We start from the raw sequence: 13,081 nt of genomic DNA on the forward strand, positions 1-13,081 counted from the left end.
GGATATTACCCCATGTCCTAAATAATAATAACGAAAAACTGGGCAGTTAGCGTGGATGTGGTGACCTGGGTTAAGCATCACGTGTTTCGCATCACGTTCCCAGTCTTTCCATCGCCCATAAACACCTCACTTGTCTTCAATTTTACTCCAACTAACTACCATGGCGTTGAAGGCCCTCCCTAGATCGTCAAAGGTGCTCCTTTGTGCCCTCTTCGCATTCACCACCATCATATTCATACTCAAGGTCAATATCTATCGATTTGTGGTCGATGACACCCTCACATTCCATGATATCCTTGTTCCATTCGTCCAATTGATACCCAGATATACTCTTTTCCATCCATGGGTGTTAGTCACAGCTATCTTTGCCGAGATTTCTGTGTTCCCTTTCATTTTGTCCACTTTGGTGTTATACACCTCGACAAAATATGTGGAGAAATTTTGGGGCTACAAAGAGGTGATCAAGTTCGTGATACTAATTGGGTCAATTACAAACTTGTGGACAGTGTTGGTGACAATCTTGTGCAACATTTTCCGTGAGGATGTGGAGGGTATGGACAAGCCCTTGGGTGGGGGAATTTCATACTACTTCGGGTTCTTGGTGGTGTTGAAGCAATTGATTCCTGAGCACAACATCTTATTATTCAACGGCATGGTTAATTTCCGGGTCAAGCAGTTCCCATTCATCTTGCTCTTGGTGGTGTTGGCTATCTCGTTGATTATGGGCACCTTATATCCCTTCTTACCTTCCATTGGCAGTTTCGTGGTGTCGTTCTTGTACTTGAGATTTTACCAGACATTCACCATTGATCCATTGTTGCCTATCACCACCCTTGATGGCATTGAAGAAGGCTCGGCGTCGGCCAGCTCCGGAAGTGTAATCACTGGCGATGCCTCTGACACCTTCCAATTGGTGGAGTTTTTCCCCAGTATCACCAAGCCATACTTGGGTTACGTATTTGATAAGATCTACGAGTTGGGTGTATTTTTGGGAGCGGTGACTCCATTCAACGATGAGTTGATCGAGCAGGGCAACATGAGAGTTAGAAAGAGACAAGAACAGACCAACCAAGTGCTGAAGAGTGTGGCCAATTCTGTTGCCGAGAGAAGAAGACAGGTTGCCTTGCAGGTGATAGAGGAAAGAATCAGTAAAGAGTCCAAGAAATGATGGGGTAATTATGGATAAACATCAATTACAATTATATAATTTTTGGTTGAGCACGGTGATGGCTAGCACGACCCACAAATACATACGCCCTATGATAGTAGGAATAGGTTCGAGTTCTGACATGTAGGGACAGGTTGTAGTCGATGGATATTAATGAGTCTGTAACCCTTGAACCCTCATAAATACTACCCTCACTTACGTAATATGTCAACTTTGCCCATTGCCGAATAGTAGTAGTATGTTATTACCTTGGGGATTAAATAAATATTGTAGTTAACATTGTTACTGTAAGGATTGCGTGTTAATAAATATAGTTTCGGGTTATTTAGTTATAGGCATAATGCTATCAACATATTATGGTTTCAGCGGAGCATCGAAAGCAGAGTAAACCTAGGAGGATTTTTTAATACATATAACGAAGTAGGATAGAGTTATGGATAGATTTTAAGCACAGCTGTAAACTGGGGTTCTACTCATATTACCTCTGCCATGGGAAAGTAGGCAGTAGTAGAGACTTTGGCCCCCAGTCAATTCTATTCAACTGTAGAACCTTTTCTATTGTGGTTCGATCGCAATTGGAGAAGAGTCCCATCTCAGATTTTAAATGAGTAATTTTAACAATTACTCAGAAATGATAACAAAGACTCAATCAACTCCGTTGATACTACCTAAAGATGGTTCTATATGAGTAAATACCAATCAATTGCCGGTGGTGTGGGCACCACCGCGTATACTCAATCACACACTACCTGATCCCGATCTGGCAGTGTGGTTGTTGCTTTGATTTGCACCTTTGTAGGCACCAACTGGCTAAACACAAATCCTAGCGTAGACATCCACCAATCCGCCCCGACTCTCTTCTAAAACCATCCCGTCCTGCGGCCAGCCGTCCACCAGTTTTTGTTTCTGGTTTCTACCACCCAAAAGTCTGCCGTGCCGCGTCCAAAAAACACAAAATCCCACCCGTTTCATCAAAACTCTCGATAGCCTATTCACCAGCTAGGAGCCATGTTTTCAAGTAACTCGGGGAACAACTTCCGGCCAAGGTATGGCAAGGGCAAAGGGTTTCTTCCTCTCCCTGCTACCTTCAACCGGATCCAACAGAAGCAAAACATCACCTACACAATCATCGGAGTGATATTGCTCTGGTTCTTCTTCAATCCATTCAGTCTCCTTGGGGGTCTCTTCAGAAGCCACCATCCACCACAGTACCCTGCTGGACACCCCTTCACCAGTAACCGTGTCATCGAGCATTCCAGCCCCTACATTTTCCCCCGGATCGAAGACACCCAGCTCTTGAAAGAGTTGACTGTGCACAAGTTGATCAAGGAATTCAAGGTCAGAGACGCCAACTTCCCTGAGATTGAAAAGAACTTGATTCGTTCATTGAACACTTTGGACGATCCCGACCCAGTACTTCAAAAGGAGAAGGAAGACGACGAAAACAAGAGATCGGAATTGTTGTTGGCCAAAAACTCGTTCAAGAACCAAGATAAGGTGGTGTTCAGACCAAAAAACAACCGTAACTACCCTGAAGTCATCATAGTCACCGCAGTGGACTTCGAGAAGTACTCTCAGCTGGCTCTAACCAAAATCGTCCAGAACAGAGTGGATTATGCCCACGAACACTCGTACGGTGTTTATGTCAGATGGTACCAGGAATTCTTGCCAGCCTTGAACTCCCTCAGTTACTTGGAGTCTAAGGAGAAGTCCAAATGGGTCAGATTGTTCTGTATGCGTGCTGCCATGTTTGCATTCCCTCATGCAAAGTGGTTCTGGTACTTTGACCAAGACGGCTTGGTCATGGATCTCAATGTCGACATTCAACAATACATGTTGAATGCAGAGTCTTTGAACCCTATCATGCAAAGGGAACAAGCAATTATTCCTCCAGATGGAGCCATCAAGACCTACAAAAATACCAAGGCAGAATCAGTTAAATTGATTTTCACCCAGTCCGAGTCCAAGATAGAAACTCACTCATTTATCATCAAAAATGACCATGTTGGTAAATCTATTATGGAGTTTTGGTGTGACAACCTTTATTTGACTTATCCAAACTTTCCTTTCGGTCCAGACTCGGCTCTTACTCATATCTTGCAATGGCATCCATTCATTTTGAGCAAAGCCTCCATCGTGCCACCAAAGACAATTGCAAGTCAGCATGCAGGTGTTGTTAAACAGGAGAAGCCCGAGGTTTATAACTACAAGGATGGCGATTTTGTTGTGCAATGGGCTGATTGTGTTCTTGGTGTCGAATGCGAGAAGTTTTTGGAAACTTACACCAAGAAATCAAGTTAGCATCAAATCATTCATAATATATAATAGATTAAAACAAGTGCGTGTTCTGTTGTTGTAGATTTAAAAGTTATCAAGCGAAAGCTTATCAAAAGCTTCAACTAATTGGAAATCCACTTCCTCTAATTTGGACATCCTTTTTAACCTGATATCTCTAGCTATCTCCCACCGCCTTATAATATCATCCATTTTCTTGATACTCCATTCATTTCCAATGTTTACCGTCGGAATAACTTTGCCAATATTAAAAAAGATGGTAAAGTATGCTAATTCACGATATGAAGAATGCTCACTGTAAGGGACCGAATAAATACGATACAAGCATTCGTCAGGTCTGCCTTTTTTGTTAGGGACCTTTTTCAATACCGGGGACTGAGGCAAGATATCCTCCATGTAATCATATTTGGGGCAATGTTTTAAAATATTGTGCAACTGAGAAAACTGAATAGTACTGTCATCTATTGTTGACTGCTCTGTCTCTTGTTCGTTCCCTCTCCCCAGAAAAGTCCAACCCGTTGGTCGCAAACCCACACATCTCTCGAAAACCTCAAAATAGCGGTTATGATTAAAGTAGTTCGAAAGTTCGCCAACTGCATTCACAATGTTCATCGGAACTAAATGAATCACGCATTCGCTATCTTCGGATCCTAGGTCATTATCGACGATTGTTTTATTCAAGTACTCGTCATCATAAGTTTGTAAAATTTCCAACTTATCACTTCTGCTATTAATGTTCAGGATGTATATGGGACAACCTAGCCTCTTCAGAATAGAAATAGCCAATCTTTCTTTACCGATGAGATATGTTCCCACTAAAATTAGGAACTTTTTCTTCTTTCGAGCTATTCTATTCGAGAAGAAGTCAGTGATTCTACTTTGTTTGAGAATACCAAACCATTTAGAAAACAACGAGTCCTCGCTTTGTTCCTCGGTAGTTAATGCTTCAAAAAGATCTGCTATGGTATGGCATACTAATTCTTGTTTGGGAAAATTATATGAAGGTGACATGTAGGTAGTATCAAGGTATACTTTGTCTAATAGTAGTGCATCTTCGGACTTTGAATTGACACTAAATGGTAGTAAGCTTGGATGACAAAGAATATCCTTATTCACTCTGAAATCACCACAATGTAATGTTCTTCGTATGGTACCATCTATTCCAAACGATTCAAAAAGGAAGATTGCCGACCCAGGACAGTGATTAGCGGTTATAGGAGTTACGTATAGTCCAGGATGATTGTCAACACTTTCATATGCGCCTTCTTTGTCAATAATGGTTGCTTGTTCAGGACAAGTGTCAAATCTCTTTATGCAATACCTCTGGTTCAATTCTAAGGCCTTTATAAATCTAGGGTCCACGCTAAAGCGTAACGTAAGTAGCCTTGCGGTAATCACGGTACAATATATGATTTTTTTATATTTTGCATCGTTTTCGAAGTCTGTGTCTTGCTTGAAAACCCTCTCGTAGCTCCATTTTTTGGTAATTCCACCATAGTGGTCTGAATGGAAATGGGTCAAGAAGTATTGAGAGATGGTGTCATGAGGAGAGTAGCAGAAGGCGTCAACTGCAATGTCGTACATGGACAAGCTCTGGGTAGGAAAACTCAATATTTTCACGGTTGGAATGGGCTTTTTGGCCCTGGATACCCCCAAATTGGTGGGGGGTTTTATTACTTTGACCGATTTGGTCTCGGACTTCATCACAGTCGAGTTGATGTACTTGTCCTTTTCGTTGGAAAATGGCTTGGCTCCCAGTTTGGGAGCTCCAGCTGCAACCTTGCGCTTCTTTGTCTCTGGCTGGGGGCGAGTCAAGCACGCCTCCACATGCTGGGTCCTGATCTCTATGGACCACACGGTGAGGTCCCTCCCACACACGGGACAGTCGATCCCCAGCACGGACTCGACCATTATTTCCTGGGTCTCCTCCTTGATCTCGATGACATCGTGAGTGAGGTCTATCACGTTGTTGGCAGAAGCACCGGCGTGCTCAAGAGTGGCAGCGTCTCTGATCCTTGTGAACTCCAAGATCGAGCTCTGTCGCTTGGTGTCTGTGGGTGGTGGTGGCCGTGGCATTGTCGTGGTTGTGGTGGGAGATCATTGGCGTTTAGCAGCAATTGTGCACATCTCTTGGGACGGCAAACGGTCAAAGTCAAACGTTCAAACGATCTGACAGCGCTGCTGGTGTTGCTGAAGTCGATGGGTCGAATGCGTAGATACTCTGGAGGGCACAGCCGTCTGATGGTGGCGATATCTAACGGTAAAAGTGCTTGCCACCGTGAGATCAACCAGACGCGATATACTAGACAGTCGCAGCATCGCAACAAACAGTCCGATCACGAGAACCGCCTACACGTACAGACAACTTCGATACAAGCACCAAGCGTACGTCGCGCACTGGCCAAAAACTAAGATGGGACTATTGAGCATCATCCGCAAACAGAAGGCTAAGGACGCTGAGGTCCGTGTGCTCACGTTGGGCCTAGACAACTCAGGCAAGACCACCATCGTCAAGAAGATGTTGGGCGAAGACACCCAGGCGATCTCGCCCACCATGGGCTTTCAGATCAACACCATGACCCACGCAGGCTACACCCTCAACATCTGGGACATTGGTGGCCAGACCACGTTGCGAGGGTTCTGGGGCAACTACTTTGACAAGACCAACGTAGTGGTGTGGGTTGTGGATTGTATGAGTGTGGAGAGGCTCCACGAGTCGTACACTGAGTTGCGCGAGAAGGTTATCTTGGAGGATCGGTTGGTGGGGGTCTACCTCGTGGTGGTGATTAACAAGATCGACTTGTGGCAAGGCGATTTGGAGGCACTCCAACAGCGGGTGGTGGAGGTGTTGGATCTAGACAACTTGGTAGAACCGGAAAAGTGGACGGTAGCACTCGCCAGCGGCATCACCGGCGAGGGGTTGGACGAGATGCTTGACTGGGTGGTCCAGAGAGACTACTGAGGGTCAAAGAACTAGCGAAGACCTTACAGAAAGTAATAGAGGATACTCGGAAAAGAATAGCACCTAGAAGTGTCTATTTGGGTGCCAGAACACATATCAACCAACCATGGTTGAATTTAAATCAGATTGAAGGTGACTTCGATCATTTGTTATGGATATCATGTAACTGAAAACGATAGGAAGATGGGCTGTTCTGACAGATCTCCCTGAAAGTGTTAATTGAAGCAGTTATCCAATAATTAACTGTCCTATCGAAGTTGCATGGTTTGGTCTGGAAAAGGATGTTACTTTGACTACAAATACTTTTCATCGACATTTCTGGAATTTAATCCATTGGAAGTGGAATAACACCGACGGCTCATTACACAGGGTAGTCCCAAGAAGCTATTCGTTTCCAATGGTTCAATCAAGAAATTTCTAAATCAAAAGGTACAATAAGATGCATCTGAACCAACTCATATGTTTGGCTCCTATATGAGCCAAATGAAGTCCCTTGATCACTTGCAAATTATTTACGCTCAAAGAAATACGAAATGGCAATAAAATCCAAGTATCAGCACACTGTGCATCTGAAGCAATTGTGGAATAGAGAAGCTACCAAGATATATGTCACGTGACGAATCACGTGATAATTTCTCTATCGCCCTTGTCGAAGCTGCTATACTGTTTACATATACCTGGCTGCTTCCTGGCACCACGCCACTCTCCGTTACAGGCACTGTCTCCTGTGGATTAAATTGCCCGGACAACCCGATTCTTCGGGCAGGACCGCCCCATCTCTGCCACGATCCTTTCCTTTTTGGGCAAGTTATGGCCCAATTGGGCCCCGCCCTTCCCAAGTGGCTGTTTACCGTCTCTCTCCTTACAGTGGCCGGAAGTCTCGACCCTTTCCTATTATAATATACGACGAATAATACCCGTCATTTAGACGCAACACGCTTTTGATAAATCGACGCGCTTCCCATTTATTCCTAATCGGGAATAATGGTCCTGCGAACCCCAGCCGTCTTTATAGACAGATGACCGCTGCTTGTAAAAGGAGACACCCAGGCCCACCCAAGTACAACACGCCACCATCCATCACGTCTCTTGACATCTCATTTGGACCACCATGACCATTGAAAGCCAGGGCCCGAGTGTACTGCCCGAACAAGCGTTGAAAAACCTTTTGCACAGCGAGAATGCCGAAAACAACAACTTGATCGATATCATGGGCAAGGTCAAGCCTACCAGGTCTGGGGGCAGCTCGTTGACCTCGCTAATTCGGGGTTTGTTCACCAAAAACACCAAATTGCTAGGCCTCTTGAACTCCACCCTCACTGAGTTTGCGTCCTATGAGGACGCAAACGAAATGGACTTGTTGAAGTCTTTCGTCAACGAGTTCCTCATCTGGTTGGACCAGGACGGATTTGTGCTCTTTGAGAAGTACTGCAGCCAAATTACCGACTTGAATGCAGACTCGCTCGACATTGAAGCCGCCGCTGCCAGCATCAATGCAGACCAGTTTTGCAAACCAATCTTGAATTGCCATAACTACGTAACATTCATCGATGATGTCTCCGCACTCTTGCGCAACCCTTTCATACTTGAGCAGCTTTCGAAAGCCAAGAGTTCACTCCAGAAACTTCTCGACACCTACACCAACAAGTCGAATATCAAGAGGCTCAATAGCATCAGTTTCAACAACATCAAGGCATTCATAAACATGTCACCTAATGCAAAGTCAACCAGAAGCCCGGAACGCGTGTCAAGTTTCTTCAAAGTTAACCAAATAACGGAGAGGTCTGGAGATGAAACTCTCTTCCTCTGTGACTCCAAGCAAAGAAAGTACCAGGTCGAGCTTATTCTATTAAATTTGATGGGAGAGCAATATTCCAATTCCTACAATGCATTGGCAATAGTCGAAGTCTGTCCTGATGCCACTGAGGCATCGCGGTCTTTGATGTACCCTCCGTTCAGAATAAACGAACTTTCCATCAACTTTGAACAATCTTCCATAATTTTGAAATCAATTTCTTTTTCCAGTATCCATACAGCTGAATCAAAATTGACTATTATGGGTTCAAATCAGGCTTTTTTAACCCAGTGGTACAAGAAATTATTGATAATATTTCCTCTGGAGTTGAACAATACCCCAGTTAGTGAAACGTTTTTAATCAAATCCAACAGAAGTCCTCCTAAAATGTCTGGATTAGGAATCAATGTGCTTTCTGATGTTGATCACAGAAAGACGTGGGACGAGGAAGATTCTGGACGTTTCGAAACACCTTTGAACAGCAGTAAGTCTAACACCTTCAAGGAGTTAATACGTTCCCCGTCACTCAGCTCTTCGTCGCCTTTATCACAATTACAACAACAATTTCAACAACAACCTCAGAAGAGAACCGATCCAGAAGGGGCCATCGATTCAATAGTACCACAACCTGCCTTTCTCAACAACACTCGCAAAAACTCAAATTCGTCTCTCAAGTCAAACGCATCCTCGGAATCACTTAAATCCCAATATGATAGATCTTTGAGTATAATCAACAAGGCACTTACCAATACCTCCAGCAGCCTGCTTGCTAAAAAGGATGACAACCATATTAAGGTCGTTCCAAGAGAAGTATTGGAGGCTCCAATTTCCGATTATGAGTCTAGACCACGTTCTTCCCAAGGGGAAATTAGCTATGTTGAAGACACCCCAAAGCCACAGGAAACTAATGACAATGAATCGCGCAGTCCGTACAAGCAGAAGGGAAATGCATTCAATTCGGTACCCGATTTGACAAAAACTAAGGGATCTATTTATAAATTGTCTACTGGATCAGCTGTCGATTTATCCAATTTTGGCAAGAGTTATAATCCATCTTTCAGTATACCTAAGGGTTTATCTGATTTGGCACAAGAAGATTCCAAGGAACCAAGCAGTGAAAAGCCAAGAAGAAAGTCTTTCTTCAATTTTCTCAAGAAGTCGAATAAGAAGACTAACGTGATTGTTAGTGGATCACCCCGTTTACCACAATCTCCAATCCTGGTAAATGATGGGATAGAGGCATATGGAGAAAGGTCAGGCGAGCAACTACAAAATAAGACACCATCTCCAGATAAATCTATTCTGACCATAGAAGTTTCACAATCGCTTCCAATCAAATCGACGGAACAACATGAGAATAATGGAAAGAGTGGGAAGGTTAAGAATAAGAATAACCTTGCAATTAGTGTAAGTCTGCTGTCCATTGAAGACAAGGGATCCAATTTGCCCTCTCCATTCGCTTTGCCATCTTCTACATCAACATATTTCTTTAAGCACTTTAAAAACGGTAATGCAGAAACAGAATTACCAACTGAAAATAATGAAGGTGATTTGAGGATTCCTCAAAATTTGAAAGACACCATCAATAGTGATCCATCATTAGATTTCTTCATGACTGAATCAGCCCCTAAGGCTATGAAAATCTCAAGATGGAAACAAAAGTATGGTAAATGGGAGTTGATAACAGCAAACGAGAATTTGTTCATTAAGATTGTTGTGAACTACGAACTCAATAAATGCTGGTTTATTGTGTTCAAGGAAGAATTTGATGAAGAAGTTCAAGAAGATATAGATATTCCAATTTTGTTACTCGATATTGATGAGGTGAACACGGCCCTTCGACAATCATCTGCACTTGATTTGCAACTTCAAGCAATCAATTCTATAACATCTGAGAAAATGTTGATTATAATTCGTTGCAGAACAGGCTCTCTTGTCAACTCCTTGGTTACCAGTATCACAAATATTATGGGTGTCCTTACTGCCCTGGCCAAGTCCAACAAGTACACCTCGTTGATAAGTTCAAAGCATAATCCTTCCGATGGAACTATTTCATCTTCCATAATGGATAGTGGCAAAGAAAAGAAAAGCGAGTCGTCTACTTTGTCCAGTATTTCTTCCCAAAATGAAGGTAAAACGATTACAGAGCCTTCTAAGCTCAGACACGAGCACTCGTCTTTTTCAATCAGTACACAAGAGATCAATAATGCTCAGATTATAAACAATCCAAACAACTCCAAATTCTTGGCTTTGAGCGAAACTACCGTCAGGCTTCAAAAGCAAATGGGATCCTACGATGAGATCAATGTTTTATCTTCTTGGAAAATTTTATCAATGTATTCACTCAGTGTCCAAATTATCTCAGATGTGTTCACAAACAAGGATTATTTTAACTTGGTGCTCAAGAACACAAATGAAGACTCTATTGAGGAAGACTTCGACTGGTTGATCAGTGAAGAGGAAAAATTTGACAGAATAGAGAGGATTGGAAAAGCCGGTCTATTGATTAGAGTCACTGACCTGGACTATTACATGGTTGAATGTAGAGGGAAGAAAGAATTCCGTCAATTATTCGAAGTGTTTTAATGATATGAAGAATAAATCTGTATCTATACCCTAATAAATGGATAATTTAGAAGTAAACTTGGTGTGAAAGATATATCGTTGCATCATATCATATAGCAGCACGAAGACCAAGCTGTCAGTTCCAAGTTCATAAACCTAGAAAAGTGCAATGTAACTCAATATTAATTGTGGATTGATTACAAAATTGTCTGTAATCTCAATTTTCTTGAACCCAGTCGTAAGTAGTCTTACGCAGAGATCATGGCGAGCTATATAATTTGTTAAAGGTTTGAGTTTGTCTAAATTTGAGCTACAATTAAAGAACAGATTATTTTATTAGTGTGACATCAATTGCTATCGAGTCGTTAGGGCTGAGTCAGCAAAACCAGCTACACAAATGATACTCGTAGCTAATTTTGAAAAACTTCTAGCAAGCTTAACACAGTCCATAGCTTCAACAATTGGATGTCCGTGACCCGATTCTAATTCAAGCCCCTGTAGTTGCTCTTCGAGTCTGATAGATTGAATTTGCTTTGGAACCGATTACTCCATACATCCCTCTGGGTAATTTAGAAACCAAAATTTACCACGACCAAATTTGATATTATCCAAGTTACGAAATGTTGAAGGTTATCTAAAGGAGAATTATTCTAGCATAAACACATGTTTGGTGGTCCTACATTATTCAACTACTGAAAGATGAGACTTTTGTGAGTGTGTTGGGACTATATTGCATTGAGGAGCCTGAAGGTACTAGCTCAATCTGTCAGAATTATGCAACAAAGTACTCGATAATTTTTGCTTCAATGTAGTAGCGCTTGGGGTAAACTAATTACAGTTTTATTGATGTTATTTAACACGCTATAAATAGCTATTTTGTATCAAATAACTGAATAAAATACAGATGGCATCACTCATAACAGTCCGGAAAAGATTGGAAATAACAAGTGCAACGCCTATCTATTCATCTTTCTTTGGACCCCATTTGAGCCCCAAAAATCCGTTCCCACCGTTCATCTTAGGAACGTAACCCTTGGATTGGAACTTAGGCTCGATAATGTAAGCTCTCTTAGACCCTGGAACATCCAACGCAATGTACGCAAATTCCGAGCTCCAGAAGGAGGTGTCCACTTGTTCCAACACAACACTACCATGCTTCCCGTTGTCCGCTTCAACATGGAACCTCATCAATAAGTGATCGCTGCCATCCTGGCCCTTTGATCTTAAACCATGGACTGGTCTATTACGAACCCACTTATCTCCACCTGTTTCGCCGTATGCTTTCAATCTGTCACCCTGCTCGAACCCTAAGATGTCCTGGGCGACTTTGCTCTTCTCCACCAATTTGATGGCCTTGTTGAACGTCCGAGTGTCACCAGAAGGAAGAAACAACTCCGATAAGATCAAATAAACCACTAGTAATGCTACACCAGCAGCTCCAAGAACGAGAACTGAAGATAATGAGAATGTAAAAGCTCTGGTGATACGATTAAGAAGTACTTTTCCCTTGGCATTCTTGTCAGAAGGTGGAGGGGGTGGTGGTGGTGGTGCCGTCTTGGTGGAGTATCGAGCACAGTATGGTATCAATGGTTTCAATACCTGAGGTCTACCCTGAAGATGAGCTCTGAAGATGCTGAGATTGTGGGCTGGCTTGAGAAATGTTCTAGAATTCAACAATAAAAGCGATGGGGATCTGTTCATAAGACTGGATCTGGATGCCTTGAGGCCACTCCTACCAAGGAGCACGAGGGATTGCATCGTTTATGGACTATTTGAAGATGAATGAATTTTATGAGTTTGACGTTGAAGTCGCACAAAAGAAGTCTCGTGAGTGGTGAGGTGAGTAGCGGAGAAGTCTTGATCAGAGACACAATTAAGATCTAAGCCCGACATAAACTCATTTTGGCTTATACCTGGTACTATTTAAGTCTGCTAGGAAAGGGTTATATCGAATGGATTGTGATTAGTTGTTCTAGGAAAAATTCTAGATGACATGGGAGCTGAAATTTCATGCCAGCAAATCTGGTGGGAGCAGCATAGAGGAAAATACTTACATTGTATCAAAAAAGAAATGCTGGCCTATCAGCAACACCCATTGCTGCTATGATCCAGTTTGAATTAGCTTGTCGTAATTCTCTTTCAAAAATTATATTTTATTATTCACCTTGTGATTGTACCATGAAAACTTTCGTTGTAAATTTATCGACATTAAGAAGCCAAATCTTCTGTATTTTACAAAAGAAGTTATAAAAAAGTCTAAAGCATGCAGTCGATAGGATAAACTGTAGTAAGGCAT

At 42.5% G+C, this 13,081-nt stretch overlaps 6 protein-coding genes across 6 annotated transcripts; 4 read left to right on the plus strand and 2 right to left on the minus strand.

Annotated features, from left to right (window-relative positions):
• Positions 1 to 160: 160 nt before the first annotated feature.
• Positions 161 to 1,168, plus strand: CANTADRAFT_23544 (uncharacterized protein; the record flags this gene model as incomplete). The annotated part of the gene is made up of 1 exon (XM_020206974.1): positions 161 to 1,168. The coding sequence occupies one exon, from the start codon at positions 161 to 163 to the stop codon at positions 1,166 to 1,168; it is 1,008 nt and encodes a 335-aa protein (XP_020062541.1).
• A 1,008-nt stretch (positions 1,169 to 2,176) lies between these two features.
• Positions 2,177 to 3,469, plus strand: MNN11 (alpha-1,6-mannosyltransferase; the record flags this gene model as incomplete). Its single annotated transcript, XM_020210572.1, has 1 exon — positions 2,177 to 3,469. The coding sequence occupies one exon, from the start codon at positions 2,177 to 2,179 to the stop codon at positions 3,467 to 3,469; it is 1,293 nt and encodes a 430-aa protein (XP_020062542.1).
• Positions 3,470 to 3,529: 60 nt separating this feature from the next.
• On the minus strand, positions 3,530 to 5,374 carry CANTADRAFT_56582 (DNA cross-link repair protein PSO2; the record flags this gene model as incomplete). Its single annotated transcript, XM_020210607.1, has 1 exon — positions 3,530 to 5,374. The coding sequence occupies one exon, from the start codon at positions 5,372 to 5,374 to the stop codon at positions 3,530 to 3,532; it is 1,845 nt and encodes a 614-aa protein (XP_020062543.1).
• A 502-nt stretch (positions 5,375 to 5,876) lies between these two features.
• Positions 5,877 to 6,425, plus strand: CANTADRAFT_7892 (Arf family GTPase; the record flags this gene model as incomplete). The annotated part of the gene is made up of 1 exon (XM_020211203.1): positions 5,877 to 6,425. The coding sequence occupies one exon, from the start codon at positions 5,877 to 5,879 to the stop codon at positions 6,423 to 6,425; it is 549 nt and encodes a 182-aa protein (XP_020062544.1).
• Positions 6,426 to 7,378: 953 nt separating this feature from the next.
• CANTADRAFT_27249 (uncharacterized protein) lies at positions 7,379 to 10,984 on the plus strand. Its single transcript, XM_020208043.1, has one exon. It carries the CDS (start codon positions 7,537 to 7,539, stop codon positions 10,804 to 10,806), a length of 3,270 nt encoding a protein of 1,089 aa, XP_020062545.1. The 5' UTR covers positions 7,379 to 7,536; the 3' UTR covers positions 10,807 to 10,984.
• Positions 10,985 to 11,745: 761 nt separating this feature from the next.
• On the minus strand, positions 11,746 to 12,486 carry TIM21 (Tim21p; the record flags this gene model as incomplete). The annotated part of the gene is made up of 1 exon (XM_020210461.1): positions 11,746 to 12,486. The coding sequence occupies one exon, from the start codon at positions 12,484 to 12,486 to the stop codon at positions 11,746 to 11,748; it is 741 nt and encodes a 246-aa protein (XP_020062546.1).
• Between the last annotated feature and the right edge of the window lie 595 nt (positions 12,487 to 13,081).

Source organism: Suhomyces tanzawaensis (genome assembly GCF_001661415.1).
Source record: "Suhomyces tanzawaensis NRRL Y-17324 unplaced genomic scaffold CANTAscaffold_7, whole genome shotgun sequence".
NCBI classification, from domain to species: domain Eukaryota; kingdom Fungi; phylum Ascomycota; class Pichiomycetes; order Serinales; family Debaryomycetaceae; genus Suhomyces; species Suhomyces tanzawaensis.